At 51.1% G+C, this 18,407-nt stretch overlaps 6 protein-coding genes across 6 annotated transcripts; 3 read left to right on the top strand and 3 right to left on the bottom strand.

Annotated features, from left to right (window-relative positions):
• Positions 1–766: 766 nt before the first annotated feature.
• CGGC5_v012656 (uncharacterized protein) lies at positions 767–1,029 on the top strand (the record flags this gene model as incomplete). Its single annotated transcript, XM_032030215.1, has 2 exons — positions 767–824; positions 884–1,029. The coding sequence occupies 2 exons, from the start codon at positions 767–769 to the stop codon at positions 1,027–1,029; spliced, it is 204 nt and encodes a 67-aa protein (XP_031890300.1).
• A 5,286-nt stretch (positions 1,030–6,315) lies between these two features.
• On the bottom strand, positions 6,316–7,202 carry CGGC5_v012655 (uncharacterized protein; the record flags this gene model as incomplete). Its single annotated transcript, XM_032030216.1, has 2 exons — positions 6,316–6,746; positions 6,803–7,202. The coding sequence occupies 2 exons, from the start codon at positions 7,200–7,202 to the stop codon at positions 6,316–6,318; spliced, it is 831 nt and encodes a 276-aa protein (XP_031890301.1).
• Positions 7,203–9,511: 2,309 nt separating this feature from the next.
• CGGC5_v012654 (uncharacterized protein) lies at positions 9,512–9,823 on the bottom strand (the record flags this gene model as incomplete). Its single annotated transcript, XM_066152729.1, has 2 exons — positions 9,512–9,707; positions 9,807–9,823. 2 exons carry the CDS (start codon positions 9,821–9,823, stop codon positions 9,512–9,514), a joined length of 213 nt encoding a protein of 70 aa, XP_066007865.1.
• A 958-nt stretch (positions 9,824–10,781) lies between these two features.
• On the top strand, positions 10,782–11,870 carry ADH3-1 (alcohol dehydrogenase; the record flags this gene model as incomplete). Its single annotated transcript, XM_032030219.1, has 1 exon — positions 10,782–11,870. One exon carries the CDS (start codon positions 10,782–10,784, stop codon positions 11,868–11,870), a length of 1,089 nt encoding a protein of 362 aa, XP_031890073.1.
• A 396-nt stretch (positions 11,871–12,266) lies between these two features.
• CGGC5_v012652 (uncharacterized protein) lies at positions 12,267–12,761 on the top strand (the record flags this gene model as incomplete). The annotated part of the gene is made up of 1 exon (XM_032030220.1): positions 12,267–12,761. The coding sequence occupies one exon, from the start codon at positions 12,267–12,269 to the stop codon at positions 12,759–12,761; it is 495 nt and encodes a 164-aa protein (XP_031890075.1).
• A 389-nt stretch (positions 12,762–13,150) lies between these two features.
• vpl1-0 (Versatile peroxidase VPL1) lies at positions 13,151–14,220 on the bottom strand (the record flags this gene model as incomplete). Its single annotated transcript, XM_032030221.1, has 3 exons — positions 13,151–13,226; positions 13,281–13,722; positions 13,779–14,220. The coding sequence occupies 3 exons, from the start codon at positions 14,218–14,220 to the stop codon at positions 13,151–13,153; spliced, it is 960 nt and encodes a 319-aa protein (XP_031890131.1).
• Positions 14,221–18,407: the final 4,187 nt, after the last annotated feature.

The raw sequence follows: 18,407 nt of genomic DNA, 5'->3' as shown, positions 1-18,407 counted from the left end.
GCCTTGCAAGTGGCGACCACCTCGGCCAGGACTTGGTGCCAACCCCAAGACAGTCATTTACATCGTTTACAGATCAGGGGATTCTTTTTCCAGCTTTCGAAAACGTGGTTTGCCAATATCTGCGTTGCCGCATTACGCTTAATTATCCTCTTGAAGACATCGGTAGTCCGATTCCAAAACGCAGCAAGAGGGACACATAGGACAAGGAATGTGCAGCCACGGATTCAATGAAGAAGCAACAGATGAAGGTAGAGCCATGGACTTTCAGTCGGAGAATAGTAATGGTCATAAGCTCGGGACGAATGACGCCGGCTACGCAGGCGCCGAAATCCACCAAGACGATGCCGTGAATGCTCAGGCGTCACCTGACGAAAACGACGAAGTGCCAGAAGACCCTTTGGGTGCATTGGCCCAATGGGCATCGAAGACCTGTTCCGTTTGTTGCAGCTTGCTTCGAGGCAGGGTCTATTCGTATGAGGTATACGGAAACAGGAACGCAACCACATTCCATCCTTCATTATTTTCACTGAAGCGGTCAGTTCATGCAGGATGCCTTCTATGCAAGAGACTATTCGTATCCCTGGATAAGTGTTACAAAGGTTCTGGGTTCAGAGCGCCAAAAGACTCATGGAACATCAAATTTACAGTGGGCAGAGCAGCCTTTCGTTTTGTTGGAACAAGAGGATTGCGATTGTGCTTCTATCTCTTTGATGAATATGGCCACTGTCTTGGCAACACTTCAGAAAAGTTACATGGCTTCGAAATTATGGAATTCTACAATGCAAACGCAAAGGCCATGGGTGATCTGGGACCAGAGTACTTTGGTGCGGCAAGCGAGAAATCCACATACAGTTTTGACGCTTTGGCGGCTTACATTTGATAGATCAACCCGTACTACGAGTAGTGCAAAGTCGCAAGCAAGCATCGAACTGGTCCGGTCCTGGTATCAGAAGTGCACTTGTCGAAATTGGCAAATCGAATCACGAGTTCTTCCAACCCGCTTGGTCCAAGTCTGGAGACCCTTTCTAGGATCCCCAGAAGTATGCGCCAAGCTCTGCGACTCAGAAAGTTTGCCGTTGACAACGACTCGGTATATTACTCTAAGTCACCGCTGGGGCCCAAACACCTTCTTGAGGCTTCAGAAGAGCAATCGATGTGAACTTCAGCAAAAGATCCTAGTCTGTGGACTACTCCAAGTGTTCCAAGATGCAATGCATATTGCGATTGAGCTCGACTTTCAGTACATATGGATCGACTCTCTTTGTATTATCCAAGACTGCGAAGAGGACTGGGCACGTGAGTCCAAGAGAATGGGAGATGTCTACCAATATGGAGAATTCAACATTGCAGCAACAGGTTACGAAGACGGGGATAAGGGTCTTTTTAGTGAGAGAGATACGATTCCTTTCCAACACTTTCCGATATACGTGGACATTCGTGGACAGTACCGTTCTAAACCATATGACGGCTTGTTTATCAAAGTAAGCGAGGCGGACTTTATCGATACTCTCATCCGCGGCCCCTTGAACTCGCGGGGTTGGGTTGCCCAAGAACGGGCTCTTTCACCAGCTATTGCTCATTACACCCCAGAAGGGGTTTGGTGGGAATGTAGCTGTACGATCGCCAACGAAGCCTTTCCAAGTGGCCAACACAAGTGGGATGCGAAGAAAGTGTTCACGCCATGGCAAGTCCGATCGCTTGGAAACAGTGAGAAGGAACTAATTTACGCCTTCTGGAGACGTTTTATTGGTTTCTACGCCGGTACGAGGATAACCTTCGCGAAAGATCGCTTTCCCGCTGCTACCGGTAAAGCACGTATTTTGAGCAAGATGCTTAATGACAACTTCATCGCTGGGATTTGGGAGGGCGATTTCGCTCGATCGCTGACTTGGAGATGGCACAGCGAAATAAGCTTCCCTTCTGTTCAAGTGGCGCCATCGTGGTCATGGGCATCCGTATGCGGCAACATTGGGAGTTGGGGTAGTATGGGGAATTGGGGATATGAACGTAGCTCGTCAGCAAAGAAACTAGACTGTGTCAGTTTCAAAGTTATCTCTGATGTTGAAGGGTTCACTTCAGATCTCGAAGCGCCGTCGTTGGAGAGATCTAGCGTACGAGCCCTCGCCATCCGAGGACCGTTGAGGACGCTACCGCATGATCTTGCATCCCCACTTGAACGGGCAACAGATGAAGTGTTTTACGTGTTGGTGGATGAGGACAGGGATCACATCACTCCTGGCCTCCACCCTGGGAGTATCCCCGACGAGCAGGCATGGCGATTGAATGGCTCTACGCATGTTCTCCCACTTGTGCAAGGGATAGATTCGGTGAGTGGTATTTTGCTGCAACACGTGCCAGATGCCCGAGACATGAATACTTTTCGACGATCGGGGAAGGTACATTTCGCGTTTGTCTACGGTGCGTTTGATTAAGCCATATCTGGGGATCTCTCAGAAGGATGGGAAGTATCAGCCGAGCTCGAGATTCAAAGAATGCGGGCTCCAAGACATAATTCTCATCTAGTTGCAATAAAGGCTTCTGGCAGATAATATTGCTGTTATCGTCTGACGAAAGCCAGCTGTAAATTCGGCCTGCCCATCCCTTTAATATAGAAGCGTGACCAGAGATTATGGTGTAGGTAGTAGAACCTTTTATCAGACGTAAAGAACTTACGATCAAGCCCAACCATATGAATTTTGTGTCGAATGAATGCTTGAATTGCTTGACTGAGAGGTACTCTATGGAGGTGGGCGAGAAGCCCCTATTATACATGGTGAGATGCCGTCAGCCACACTCTTGGCCCTACGCCACTGTGGCTCGACTTCCATTTCACATTTTGATGAGACTTTCTTCGAGTCAAAGTGGCGCAGCCAGCAGTGGCTCTAAACAGAAGTGGCCGACAAACATCAGCCTTGTTGGGAACCTGGCAGGGGAGGGGTTATTTCAATGGTGTTCGGGTAGTTTTCTGTTTAGTCAATGGGATCAGCATGAAATCTTGGAGCTGAAAGTAATCCAGGATTCTTTTGTTGGAGGACCTTCAGAGGGTAAAAATATGATGGAGCTCGCATGTAAAAACGACTGCGAAGCTTTAATGCTGACCAAAATGAACCCTCACGCGATTATGGAGCCATGTGTTCCTACTCAATGGAGGTCCCGAGGGGACAGCGAATGGAATTCGATGCATGTTGACTTTTTCAGCAGAGGCCTCCCGTTGTTTGTCCAACCGTTTCAAAAGAATTAGTGGAACCACTTGCGCGATCAGATGTGAGATGGATGTCGTCTGCAACTTTGCCTTTTCCCATCTTGATCACCATCTCGACGATACATTGTATATGGAAAAAAGCGGAGAGTCATTAATGGCGCTGTTAAGCGACGCGACCGCCCTGAAGTACTAATGCATTCGCTTATCGTCCAGATGGAAAACACGGCGACCGTTTGGTCGGCAGTTGCAGTCGACGAGAATGGGGAATCAATTCCATGGGGGTTGTGGAATGTGCGGGACATGATACATGAAAATAGGGGAACCGGTGGTTGGGACTACGGTCGGCACTTGGATAACGAGCAGCGCATGCGTTGGCCTATTGCCAGAAACACTGAAGGCCATGGATTGCATCCCAAAGCCCGACAGACTACGCCAAGGCACGGTTCTATCACTCCAACCCGATTACTGAACTGCAAAACGGGACTCGTCGAAGAAAGCCTGGAACGGGACCTATCATATGCAACCATTTTATATATATGGAGCGAGACGGCTGGAAAGGATTGGGCACAGTTTGCCGCCCAATTGTGGATGAAGTACGGAGTCCAAAACATCTGGGTGGACAGCCTGTGCATCAACCAGGCTTCAGTGCAAGACAAAGCAAACGAGATTCCCAAGATGGCTGAGTACTACGCAGGGGCTGAGATGAATATCATACCCATGATGGCACAGGGGCTCAGAAAAAGCCTTGACGACTGGTTGGAAGGTGGTGCCAGAGCCTCACAGCAGAATTTCTCTGAAGTCCTGAAGTTTATCCAGGCGCTCGTGGAGAATCCATATTTCGAAAGAGTCTGGACCATGCAGGAGACAGCCCTGGCGTGGTGCACGCATTTAGAAACGCCCGATGGAATCATATATAGTTGGGAAATCGACGAGGCAGTGAGGCGAGCATGTGGCATACCATCATACCCACGGAGCCCAGATGATCCTCCCATCTATAAAGACACGAAGGCTTCTTCTGACCCCGGCGCTGGTCAAATTGACAATAGAGTGGTGTTGTTTGACAATAGACATATCCGAGGGGGCCTTGCAACGCAGGCATGGATTGCTCGCAACCGGAGACTCTTGGCTCTGGTGTGGCGCATGGCGCAGAACAGAAGGTGCACTGTGGCCAAGGATGCACTTTGGGGGATGATGGCGATGGTCGAGGGAGGCGATTCCATCCAAACGACATACGAACAACCTGTTGCTCAGGTACTTCAGGAGTTGGTTGAAAAGGAGCTGCTCGGACTTGAGGTCCTTTGCGTGCGAAAGACTATTGCTGGTCCCTCCTGGGTGCCGGCTCTTGAAAACGAAGTACCGCTGATGGGCGCTGAATGCACTATCGAACCAGCACGCCGCAAGCTCAGGATCAGAAATGAATGCATCGAAGTGCGCGCAAAGGAGGTAATCGCAACGGATGTGAAAGGCGACTATTATGTTCGAGTCGCAGACACCGACCACAGCCAGGAAATCGTAATGATGACTGAGGGATGGGACTTTGAGAGTAATAATATACCAGGCCGACGACACTGGCTCATACTTATGGAAGGTACTGAGAGCCGAACCACATTTCTGCTCCTGTCTGATCGAAATGAGGCTGGTAACATAGTCCATAAAGTCGATGCCTTGCAGTGTGGGCTAGAACTTTCTCCAGAAGCAGTTCCATGGACCTTGGATGGACAAGTGGATATTCGAATCGGGTAGAATGTAGCAGTATGTTCGATGTATCAGTAGGGTTTCCTAATTATTCGCTGAACCAATTTGAAGAGGTTCAAAATTAACACAAGCATTCTTAAGAATGTGTGGCAAGCGGATGTTTCTTTTCTCGCTGGTGGTAGTCTGGTCTCAGAGGTTGCCACCGCCATGTCTAAAGAAGCCAGACAACATAGCCTGGCCAGACGAGATTGCCCTTTATGGCTAAGATGTCTATGGCTGGTGATTTTGTTGTGAAAGGTCTGAGTCGTACGATGCCTAAGACCATGTGGATTCGCGGGTCCTGTTCGTAAGCCTTCACATCAGTAAATGAGAGACTCTCGGCATGCAGCTTTGACAACATATGGTGCATTTGTGGGAACAAGATGCTGAGACTTCCGAAATGTGCACGCTGATTGTCAACACTTCACTTCATAATCCCCTACATCGTTTATCATTTCCAGATCATCAGAAAGACTATTTATGGAGACCGTAAGAATGTCACCCGAGAGGCCTTGAACACTTGGGATACCCCTGTCTGGTCTCGGGCTTGAGTAAAACATTTAACACGCGCTTCTTCCTCCACGCTCACAGCTATGTTGATTGTAAGCGAGTTTGACGCCATCGGCCGAAACGATGGGTCCGTGTTTCTTCCGCGATGTTGTCTAAAAAACAGAGGTTCTGGCGGCCAGGGCCTGACAAGCGCACCGTGCCCCATTAGCCTCGTAAAGACAAAATTGAATATCACCGTCGGTTCCCCACAGCTCAGGCGCGAACTTGCATGTGAGACTTTTCGCCTTGCGCGAAATGATTCCAAGACGGGTTTTGATGCTTGTTTTAAATCATTTGTTGATCTGAGCTGTTTCTTGAGTGGATCTTTCGAGAATGTACTGATTCTCCTTTCCCATTGCCTTATCTTCGTTGCTTTTCCCACATGGGAATGGTTGCACAAGTAGTCAGCTCGAAACCCACTACCAACGCGGAGATCAGCAAGGGGTTTAGGGCAAGGCTAGACCAACGAGCCGTCCCATCAACTGAAATTGGATCGTCTGAATCATTTGCTGCAAGTCACATGTAAGGACAGACTGTTCATTTTCTTAATATGATTTAATGTTCCATTTGTCCAGCTATCTACATGTATTGGCGACTACACATTATTTGCATAAACCCCACTCCCGCATGTAATTAGCGTAAAAAAGAAACTATGTTCGTGACTTCATTCGAGGTGCAATGCCCGTGTACCCGCAACTTCTCCGACCAAAAAGGTTTTTTGTACATTTTCGTTATGTGCAAATGTCCGTCCCAGATTCGCAAATTTTGCGCTGTTGGGTTCAATCCAGCTGAGCCACCAGCAAGTACCGCCAGGGTTCGTAGCAGAGGATTTAGATGAGGAGGGCAGCGATGGCAACGGCCAGGCCGGCACCGGAGAAGGTGGCGGCGGCACCAGCGGTGACAACGCCCTTGGCAGTAGGAGAAGCCTCCTTGGTGCCCTTGGTGGTGGTAGAAGCATCTCCGTTGGTGCCCTTGGCGGTAGGAGAAGCCTCCTTGGTGCTGTTGTTGCTGTGGCCAGGGGCGGGGACGGCGGCGCCGGGAGTGACACCGGTAGGAGCGGGGGCACCGGCAACGGGGCGAGTGGTGGCCGGGACGCTCTTGTCGTTGCCGCCGGCTCCAGCGCAGGGCTTGCCGGAGCATTCGGAGAGCTGGCTCTGCATGTCGGCGAAGACCTGGGTGAAGTGGGCAATCTCGTCACCACCCTTGCCACCGGCGGGGAACTTAGTGGAGATGGTGGTCATGAGAGTGTTGACGTTTCCGGCTGTTGATGTTGTTAGTCGCTTGGAGGATTCTTCAAGGTGGAATGGGGGAACTTACCAATCTGGGCAACCCAGTTGAGGGTGGTGTCGCAGATGCAGGCAGCAGAGAAGAGGGTGACCTTGCTGGAGATGTCGGCGAGGAGCTTGTCACCAGCGGCGTTGAGCTGGTCAGAGAGAGGCTGGAAAGCTTGAGCCTCCTCCATGGTCAAGGGAAGCATAGCAGCAGCGTTGTTGGTGGCGGTGCGGATGATCTCGAGCATGTAGGTCGAGGCGTTGGTGAGCTCCGGGCCCGGGCCGCCGGTGTAAGACAGGCAAGTAGTGTCGAGGTTCTGAATGCCGTTGAGAACAGTCGTCATGATGGTGTTGACGGTGCTGAGCTCGCGGGTGCAAAGCTCGGAAGCGCTAGGCGCGGCGAGGACGCCGGCAGCGAAGAGGGCAATGGGGGCAGAGAACTTCATGGTGATTATGGTATTAGAGAATAGACTCGAAGGGTGTCAGTGAGAGACTGTTGTAGCGAATGTAGTTGAAAGAAAGTGAAGAGCTGGAAGATGAGGCTGCTGCTGGATGCTGGATGAGTGCTGATTGAAATTTTGAGATCGGCAGTCGAAGTCCATCTCTTATATATACAGTTTCTCTCATGCGATCTTTGATTTGAAAGTGTCGATCGCTTTGACTCTTGCATCTGGACCCCGCCCCTGAGCAACTTTACCCCGGATCATCCTAGCTGGCAGTTTCTTCCTGTACAACCACACGTGTGCCGGACAAGCTGCGATAAGGACTAACACATCTCAAACGACGCCAGGCGGCTTGTGCTATTTTCTTCCAGTGTTGCTTCTGTTTCCCACGAACCCTAGCCGCAATGCTCGGACGAACATAAGATCTGAACGCCATCAATTGTGCTGCACGGCAAATGAGCAACGGCGCGTGGTGAGGCCGCCACGGCGCGCGCTAGCGGAGCCGTTTCTTTTTCCCGCAGACATAGCGCCCGACCTTGGGCAATGAAACAGGAACGCGCCAATCCTTCCCTCCGAGTCAGGCTGAGAATTCTGAGTCTACGAGTGACGGCTGGAAAAGAAAAGGGCATTGGCTTTCCTTCTCGGCGCTAGGCCGCATGCAAGTCTAACGAGCCCACCATCCACCAAGTGTGCCTTTTCTTCTTAGCAGGCTTCCATGTCTCTCTGTCGAAAAAGGGCCCTGCGGCCAAGGCGTCTGCAGCCCCCAACCACTTTCTGCCCCTCCAGCCCTGGCAGGTGTCGTGCTCAGTGTCGAAGAGCATGGCTCTGATGATCTCCCACCTCCCGCAAGGCCGGATCAACCGCCCTACCCAGCATGACACTGATCAGACACTGGTCAAATCACTTTGGCTCCCGTCCGATTCTAGGCCCTGTGCCCTGAAATTGTACGTAAGTCGCCCAGGCTGTTCGCTCAGACAACTCCGGCAGTCGGATGTTCATGTATGCTGTCTAGGCAAATAATCTCAAACGCACTCAATCAGTGCCATCTGTGGTGGCCACCAAATGATTCGGACTATTCTAGAAAGGCATGATTGCGAAATAGCTGTGCACAACATCTATGCTGCTCGTGACCCCAATTAGTGCAATTGTGCACGGGTCGTTCAGCCGCTGCCGCGACTCATCCTCTCTCTCCCCCTTCGATGCTTTCTCCGGACAACGGACTAGACGGCATCGGGCGGCTGGCGGTTTTAAGAAGTACCGTGGCGCTTGTTGGCGGCTGGTCTTCTCTCGGTAATCGGGGTCCGGCTTACAATTTGAGGCACCCACCTTTCCAGCATCCGGATAGCGTGGAAGCCCCAGGCAGTAGGAGGCTTCGGGCACTTGGAGATTAAGGACTGCAAACACAAGATCCCAAGAAAAATAGATCACACTTGAGAAAGTTTGTTTCTCTTGAACTACTCAATCTCCCAGAAGCCTAAAACAGAGCCCAGAAACAAGATGAGGTTTTCTTAGAATTAAGCTCACCTGCGTCCAGACTGTAAGAGTGAGCGCGACTCGTGCATGCTGCTGCGTCACGCACTCCGCCGTTGGAATTGTGCGGCTGTACCCCACCAGCATGCCGGTGGCCATCGGACGACGAGAATTTCCCCAACGGAGGCTCATAGTCAGCCCATGCAGGCTTAGAAATATTTCAGCTCATGTCTTGGGACCACCGCCCTCTTTGCTGCGTGCAGAGGTCCAAGATACCATGTGCATACGACGCTCGCTTGCCATGCGAACTGACCCAGGCTGATGAATGACATTCCTTCCCGAATCCTTCAATCACCAGCCACGTCGGATGTCAAGCAGCTTTCGGGCCGAGCTAAATCTAGACCTTGTTGAACAAGTTTGACGTAACCCTTTCATTTGTGATCATTGGAATTCTGCCTTATAGTGATGGCTGAAGATGTTGGTGGATGCCAACTTCGCCAGCTACCAACCCTTGTCCTGTTTGAACGCCGGCGTCTCATCGGTCAAATGACCCATGCACTCTTTATGGGCTTTTGATCAGGCTTTTGACCTGAAATTTGTTGAAAATTGGATGTCGACTGGAGCGACTGAGTATCCGATGATAGAGACGAGGTACGCGAAGATGCAATTTGATTGATAATGAAGAGAAGCTAATTGCTGTTTGCAGTAGCCAGTCTATCCACCAGGAACGCGCCATCAAGCGCGCGCATTTGGCGCAGTTGCAATCACCAAAACTCGGAGAAGGATGGATGCAATCATCAAGATTGGGGTTTTGGTAGACCTCCCGGACGTACCAAGCCTGCTCATCTCGGTCCTGGGCTCCGTCGCGGACACGGTGAAGTGGGTCCGCAAGCTCGTCGCCGGCCGAGACCAGCACCGGGTCCGGATGCCGCCCCCGTTCCGCCGCTTCGCGGGCAAGGACCTTTCTGCTTCGCGGAATAAAATCTACGATCAGGCTGTCCTCGTGGCAGAAGCAACATGCCAGCTTGATCTTCTGCCCTGCGATAACCCAGAGTCAGTCGTGGGAGTGCCTGGATATTCCACACTTGCCAACTTCATCAACCACTCCCGTCCGACAGTGGTACGCGAGCAACTCACCCTCTCTTCAGTCGCATTGTCGGAGATGCTGAGTCCGTGGTGGGAATGCAAGGCGAGAGTTGTGAGCCAGCCTCAAATTCGTTGCAAATCACGTAAACGTTATTCGCAAAATTTCGATGCTCAGTGAGCCGTTTCGGGGGTCGGGATTTCGGAAACATCACGGCAGCTTTGCTTTCTTCACGGATACTGAGGCGACCATGTCCATAGTGAGGTCAGAAGAGGCTCATCACGATCGAGTGCATGATTCCACCGTGGGGCCACGGATAGCTCCACTGGGTGGAGCGTGTGCCTACGCGTTTACGCCTCGCACCCACCATTTCACGGTTCATCACGATGCTGGAACACTGACAAACGCTTTCCTGCAGTATGAGATTTGTTTCTGTATGATATTGGATTGTGTGTGTACATTTTGATGAAGCTGTTCATAAATTTAGAGGTACATAGTTCTGTCAGGCAAAGTAAGTACGTCTTCGGCACGCCAGGTGATGGATATTGGAGTTTGACACTAGAAGGGATGAAGGAACGAAAGAAAATCATTAAAATCAGATTATTCCAAGAGTTCATGCCTTTTTTAACACCAACTCGCTCCTTCTGAAACTGCTCGGAATGGATAGAAAACACATGGGATGAAATCAAATCCAAGAGGCAGAAGATGTGAGCGTGGCCCGCTTTTATGACATTTCGATTAACGGTCGGGGCCCATTGAGGCGGATTGACGTAACTTACTCATCGCATGGACCACCGACTCTGACGTTGGAAGTCCTCAGAAAACTGGAACTAAAAGATTGAGGTCATCGTTATGTAGCCGTGAAATACAGCAAAACTGGCACATCTACGATGGCTGATCGGCACGTCGGCGTGTATAAGTAGCACTTCAAACTTGCTGGCCTAAAGGGTCCTCAGCCTCAAGGTTCTCACATAAACCAAACAACCTGTTTTAATATCCCGAATTGTACCCAATATTTGTCGATCACCATGGCAGACCAAATCCCTCAGAAGATGCGCGCCGCATCCATCAAGGACTTTCACAAGGGCTACGAAGTCAAGTCCGTCGATGTTCCCACCGAGCTTGGCCCCAATGACGTTCTCGTCAAGGTCGCCGCCGCCGGGTACTGCCACACCGACCTTCAAGTCCAAGAAGGCGTCTATGCCTCTTCGGGTGCCAAACCTGGTCTCATTGGCTCCCACGAGCCTGTCGGAACAATCGTGAAGCTCAGCCCGGAGGCTGAGAAGAAAGGATGGAAGATTGGCGACCGCGTGGGGTCCATCAACACGTATGGCTGCTGCGGATCATGTAACTCTTGCAACAAGGGCAAGCAGCTGTGCGACAACTTGACAGGCATGCTTGGCCTGACCGTCGATGGCGGTTTCGCTCAGTACATGAAGGCGGATGCGAGGGTAATCTGCAAGGTCCCTGAAGAGATTCCCTGGGCCGAAGCCGCACCATTGTTCTGTGCAGGTGCCACTGTTTACGGTGCTCTTGTGGCAGCGGATCCAAAGCCCGATCAGTGGCTAGTAGTGGTTGGTATTGGTGGACTGGGACATTTGGCCATTCAATACGCAAAGGCCATGGGTGCCAAGGTCATCGCTATCGATAACCGACAAGAAGGTGTCGACTTGGCGAACGACGTCCCGTCACATCTGAAGCCCGACCGCACATATGTCCTCGACAGCAAGGAGGAAGAGTCGAACTGCATCCAACAGCTCCAGACATCATTCTACGACACCAACCCCGGCGTTGACCGCGTCGTCATCACCACGGAAGCTCGACCACTCGTCAATTTTGCGCAACAATTCTTGAGAAAGGGAGGCGTGCTTGTGGATGTTGGACTCCCAGCCGATGGCCCCTTTGAGGTCGATCCATTCGCGTTGAACTTCAAGGAGCAGACTATTCGTGGGGCGTTGATCTGCACACCCGAGCGCAGCAGGGAGATGATTGAGCTACATGCGAAGAACAAGTGCACGACACATATTGAAAAGACTTTCAGCGTCGAGCAGGCGAATGAGATGGCGGAGCACTACCTGTCGAAGCAGTTGAAGGGACGGCTATGCATGGTTTTCTAAGGATTTGTATGTAATATTAGCTCATGACCTGTATGACCAATGAATGCCTGGAACTTTTAGGGACAGGAGTTAAACTCGATTCTTTTCTCAATTCAGTCTTCGTGGCCCTTGTGATGCGTGTTCTTGGGGCTCATCTGATGTTTCGGTAGATGAGTGATCGAGTGGCGGGGTAATCACTGAACCCTCGCCTGTGTGACAACAGCGGAGTAATCTTAGCCGAGTATAAAACTCCCAGTTTAGTAATCGCGCCAGACCCGAGGCAAAAAGCATACGGTTATGTAGTCAGTTGATGTGATATAAGTTGGCAGTAGACCGTATCCTCTTCGATTGGAAACTCCCGGACCGTTGTCAATGAACTTTTGATACGGAAAGCTCATCTATCAAGCGATATACGAAATGTCTGAGCCAAATTTCCAGCCGATCATCACCTCTCCAGAGGAGAAACCCACAGCCTCTAAGCGCAGAGCAATCTACCTGCGGCCTTTCTTACTGTTCTACATCAACTCTTTCATCTTTGAAGTTGCCATGCTCATCGTCAGCATCATCTTCTTCTCAGGCTGGCGCGACGTGCTTCCCAAATTCATGTGGACAATCGTCTTTTGCCCACTCGGCATGGGAGGGGCTATGGGCGGTCTCATCAACGCCTTCATCGTGGACCGCATCTATGGTGCTAGAGCCGTGCACCTCGCTGCGATCATGAGCGTCTTAGTTCTCGGTGCCTGCAATGATTTATGCTATAATTTGGATCTCGTATTTGGATGGTTCGGGGCGAGGGACCACTTCTGGTTGTGGCATTGGCGATATCTGGGCATTTGGTTCGTGGGATATACGAATGGGAAGTTGATGTTCACGGACCAGGGCCAAGAGACACTGGCCGGATGGGGAGTATGAGCACATGAAATTATGGCTTTCAATTTCGGAAGGTAGAACCGAACTTGAGGAAGAAATCGGCTAGGTCATTGTATGTAAGGTACACAGCCATGGCGCCAGTCCGGTGTCTGAGCACTTGCGAAAAGGGGGTATCGGAATTCGACGCTTAACCGTCTTAAGGGATGAAGACAAGGCCCAAGCCGCTTTGGGAAATCACACCTCGGTCGCATTTGAATTGATCAGAAGTATCATTAGAAGTAAATCTATGAACAATTCGTTCATAAGAGTCATAATGTGAAGGATGAGTTCCCGCCAATGAATAAGGCCAGTCTGGGAAATAGAGAAGTCTAAAAAGAACATCGAATTGAAACAAAGAAATCGTAAAGTCATATCACTCAGCCCGTGAGGCTCTACACCCTCGCAATGGAGTCGGTGCAGTCAGTCATGGTCCTCTTGTCGTTTCCGAAAAGAGCCATCTTTTCCATACTAAATCCGTGTTAGCTCAACTGTGGTAGAAACAGGACTTGATGAATAACTTACGCGCCGGAAAAGCTGCTAGCCCACTTGTTCTGTTGGCCAATGAAGCCCTGGAACTTGGCGGCAACATCGGTCTTGGTGTCTGTGGCGAGCTTCTCATCAGAGGGGAAGACGAAGACGCCCGGGGGAGCAGTCTTGGGAGCGGCCTGAGAGGCGTAGTTGTATGTCTCGGCGTAGTAATTGACATCCCACTTGCCGGGGGTGGAGTCCTGAGATGCGTTCTTCTGGCTGGGGTCGACGAAGTTCTGAGTTGATGTGCTGTGAGCGCCAAGAAGAGCGGCAAGGTCCTCGGCGCTGTAGCCCTTGGCCTGGAAGAGAGCAAAGAGGTCGGACGCGGAGGCAAAGACGTCTGGGAGACCGCCAGGCTTGGCGTTGGCAGTGGAGTCCTTGCGGCCGACGAAGGTCTTGACCTTGGGACCGCCGGGGCACAGAAAGATTGCGGCATCTAAGTTGATCAGACTCAGCAGGCTTCTTCAAGTCGTCGACCATGGGGTAACTTACTTCCAGCAAACACAATCATGTCAGCAACTGATGTTCCGTACTGGGTGGCCATGTCCTGGAGAACCTTGGCAATGTTCTGCAGGCCGCGGTTCTCGTTTCTGAAGAGCTCATCGGGGTCACCGGCAGATGAGCTCTTGCCAAGAATCAGAGAACCGTCACAGCCACCGCTGAAGCCTTGTGTGGTATCCCAAGAGCCGCAGTCGTGGAAGATGGCACGAATGGCGGCGCGGGCAAGATCGTTGCACTGGTCGCCGGCCATGAAGCGGGTGTTCAGGTCCTTGTTGACCTTGGTCCAGACGGAGCACGTGTTGCTGCCGCTGCTGCCCTTGCCACTGGAGCCGGAGCCGCTGTCATCAGAGCCGCCCTTGCGGGGAGCCAGGTCAACAGTGGCCGCGGAGGTGAGGGCCAAGAAGCTGGTGAGGAGGTAGAGGCTGGCGTGCATTTTGGCGGTGTTGGTGGGTTAGGTGTTTGGCTGTTGGTGTTAGTTGGCGGTTCTTGGCGATCCTTGGCGATGGTGTCTGAGTGATGATGCCAAGAGGTTTGATTCCCAGATGCGAATGGGCTGTCTTTATAGAAACTTGGCATTCTCGATTTCGGGAGTTTTCCAAGCGTTTAGATGTTTCTGACTTTACCGTTTCGATCTAGACCTGGAGATAAGCTTACTCTGGGCTGTGGCAAACGCCTGCTTTGCGCGAACAGTGAGCCATCTTCACAGCTCAACGGCATCAGCGAAGTTGACTATCCTCTCGTGTAATGCGGGCGTTCTGACAAAGCACGACACTGCTCCAGTCGGGAACTACAGCACAGAAGAATTCGGTATCCGATGTCTCTAGCGTCGAACGGGGTTCGAAACGGACACGGTAGTTTGGGGAAGGTCTAGCCGGTCCGTTGCACTTAGCGCCGTTGAAATTCGCGGTGGGCTCGATGCTAAATTGTCGGTCGCCCAATAGGATACCAGCTATTGTCAACCTCCCGCGAGCCGCACCAGTGGTGCGCATAGGCTGCACAAAGGAGAGAACAAAGAGCCCTAGTTGTTGGAAACCGAGTCGTTGGGATTGGTCGTGCCATGTCCCTCCGCCCTTGTTCTGGACCACAAAGGAACGGGAAACGGGGAAACGGTGTAACTGTGCACGCATAAAGAGATGTGCGATGGAGAGGCACAGAGTCAGCCGCAGCTGGACCCGGGCAGTTGGAAACGAGGACGCCTCAGCAGAATTGGGAACGTTTGTGGAGGTTACGGGGAACAGTTTTGTGGAGGCTGGGGAAGGTTGGTTATCAGAGAGCCTAGACTCGGCTTTCAAGTGTCTGTGTGTTCGTCCGAATTGTCTTGTTCCTGAAAATCGTCCGATGAGATCCTCAGGGGAAAGCTGAGCTATGCAGAACTTCAAACCGATCCTTGTATTCTGGACGATCTATTATTCGGATGATATCGACATCTTCGTTCACATCTTCACTGCTCTCAGTATTATTCAGCAGGTTCATCTTTCATTACAGGCCCATCTGCCCAGTCGTGACTCATGACATGGGAGCTCAGTACATACAAGCTAATGGAATAAGAAATAAGTCTATGCGCCGACGCCACGACCCGTCAAAGCTTTATTCTTTGCTCTAGCCATGTTTTCTCGCCGGTTCCCTTGTCAGCTCATTAAGCGACGGCCGAAGTCGCCATCAGCACAGATCCCTCAGACCTGTCCATCCGTAGCCTCGGGACGGTCAGCACCTGTCTGCGAGGTCAGTCAAAAAGGGGATGCCGTGGTTGGTCAGCCCATGAAGAACCTCAATCCACCTCGGTTTAACCCGAACGCTATGGATCTAGAAGAAGCCGGCTAGGCCCGCCAAACCTCTCTGCCGGGTCTATCAGAAGAAGTCTGGCTATGTTTAGAGTTCGTGGAGATGAGTGGATCACGCCCCGGATTCACATTGTTCTTCAGCCCCAGCCAAACTTGAATATGGATCACGCATGTAAGCAGACTAGACACCGTGTAGCTTCAGTCTAGACGGTGGAGGAAATGAGAGCTGCCAGCATGTGGGAATCATCACTTTGAGTTTTGGCATTTGGTGACTACAGCTGTCGCCCAACGGCTGAAAAGCTTATACACATGACAACGCCATTGCCAGTTTTCTCGGAACACCGGCTTCTCAAGTCTCTTTCTGCCGTAAAAGTATGAAAATGAACTATTTACGTGCCTTCGCAGAGGAAACGAGGCGTAATAAGCTTCTTTAAAGGTCCATCAGGGATTTAAACAGAGCAGAAGGATCGGCATCCTTGTTTTGCGGTGTCGAGGAGGCGGGCTCTGCCAACGTATCTTGTTGACCAGAGCTGGCAACATCATTAGTCAACGAAGAGAACTGCCTCAAAACACAATGGTGATACCCTAAGAACCAAGTATATGGACCATTGAACCGTGTCGGCAACTTTACATTGTAGACTTGCATCGAGACCATGAAGTTGTCTTTCAGCTCACAGTTCTGATGCGATATTAATAGAGTAAAAGTCATGTTCAGAGAGGCGGGCAGAAAAGGGGGAAACAAACGCTCAACCAATCATTTAATCGCAAAGCTACTGAGGTACAACCGGGTGGCTGCTCAGACGGAGCGACATTGTCCGATAATACTGAAATGGTCGTAGGCCAGGCGGCCGAGAGCTATGCGATGCAGCGGCGCGCACGCGCCCGGGGGCGCGTAAGGCTACTGTAACTACGTAACTCTACGGTTCTAAGGCCTACGATCCTGAAAGAAAAAGGAAAAAACTCTTCGCGTTCTTTTCAGATCTAAAACAAAAAGAACGGGATAAAAGGCTCGAAAATCCGCTGAGAATTGAGTGAATTATGCCCTCCATCTATGAGGATTAATGATGATGTCTGAGCTAACTTCTCGCCCCTTGAGGGGGCCTGGTAATCTGACCTCTAAACGCCGAAAACGCCGAAAAATCCAGTGGGCCCACTAAACCCCGTTCCAATACTGTGGCTTGTCTTGTCTTCGCAAGCTCTGCTGCCTCGAGAATCACAAGGCCCTGGCATAACCGGTCCGCTGACGTTCATTTCTTCCCTTTTGCCTGCCATATTCTGACCCAAACACCATGCCATTAGTTCGTATTCCTGCTTATGACGAACTCACATAATAGAGAGCTCAGCACAGCATTATTACATTGTGTGGCATTAAATTCTCAACCCGTAAAGCGTGGCATTGCCCGCGTCGTGAGCGGGTACAACGCAATACCAGTTTTCCCATTGACACAGAACATCGTTTGAAAGATCTTACTAAACCTATATTCGGCAGATCGATTTAGACGGCGTGGACAAATCGGGCATATAAGCCTCTAAATTCAATGTTCCGCATGCAATTTGAAGAGTAGGCACGGATATTGCTCCTCACTGGAATTACTCTATCATAGACACGTATCCTGAGGTGCATAACGTTCAAGTAGTCTTTCTTGACGGGGGCAGCTTGAAGAAGGGTTTCGTCAGATACAACAATACTCTATGTCCGAGTACGATGCCTTGATAATATACTGCCTTCCTGACATGTCTAAAACTCTCAAGCAGGCGAGGCATTAAGCATGCAAGAAAGCCGGAGGATGGAGGTGATCAAACAGCTTACGTGGGCTTCAGGAGAACAGCATGTGGATAACCCTCAGTGTGTACAGGCTTCCACCACCATCACCTACAGGTGACTATACTTTTTTATTTGTCAATTCATAAATGCCCTGGCTACCTCTATACAGCACTCTCTTGTGCATCACGTCATCCTGCCGAAAGCCATTCTTGAAAGTCTGGAGTTCTACAGCACTCCAAGAGGACGGAAGAATTCACATCATTCAACGTTACTGATCACATTCAATGAACAATAATGATCCATCTTTGAATCGGATTGAAGAAGCAAGAAGTTCTTATGCAAGAGTAACCTGACTTGAACCGCCAAGCGACAAGCGCCGAGCCTCACCCAAGAAGCGCCGAGCGCCGGGTGGTCCCAACGTCAGCCAACAATCCCTGACAGCCAAGCGCACCCAAGAACATGCGGGTCCTATGACAATCATGAACCAAGACAATCCTTCCTTGGCCTCGCTCAACGGTGGTCGTCAGACCGGCGAAGGGTGGCCGGCTCGCGCCCTGCTCCACCCAGCGGAGGTCGACAACAACACAACAACCACCTGCTTCCTCCGCTTGGCGCCGAGGAAACGGTGACACCGCCGCGAATTACGGGCCCCTCCGCCGAGAGTCTCAGGGCGGGCCACACGCCTACTTCAACGACGTTTTATCCAATGAGGGTTCCGCTGTCCGCCGCCGGGCCCTGTCCGCCCAGTCACTCTGTTAAGACACTAAGATTCTTGTCCGTCATTTCGCCATGCTGGGCAGCTGGGCATCCCACTCTATTCCTCTGGGCAGGTTTGGCTTGTCGCCTCCTTAGACATTAACATTGATACCTGTTTACCTGCCCAGCACCAGTTTCCAGTACCCAGGGGGCCCCCGCGAGGTGTTGTTTTCGTCCCTTCTTCCTCCCATGGTCCTCTCCGCCGCCCTTAAACTGAAGCCTTGGCATTCCGGGGAAACAACGACTTCATGAGATATCACGATCGTAGCCTCCCATTATGCTCCATCAACTTAATGAGAGTAACTATTTTTGAGTTGG

Source organism: Colletotrichum fructicola, assembly GCF_000319635.2.
Source record: "Colletotrichum fructicola Nara gc5 chromosome Unknown KSG_Nara_v1_contig07, whole genome shotgun sequence".
Taxonomy (NCBI): domain Eukaryota; kingdom Fungi; phylum Ascomycota; class Sordariomycetes; order Glomerellales; family Glomerellaceae; genus Colletotrichum; species Colletotrichum fructicola.
This window is presented reverse-complemented; position numbering and strand designations above follow the sequence as displayed.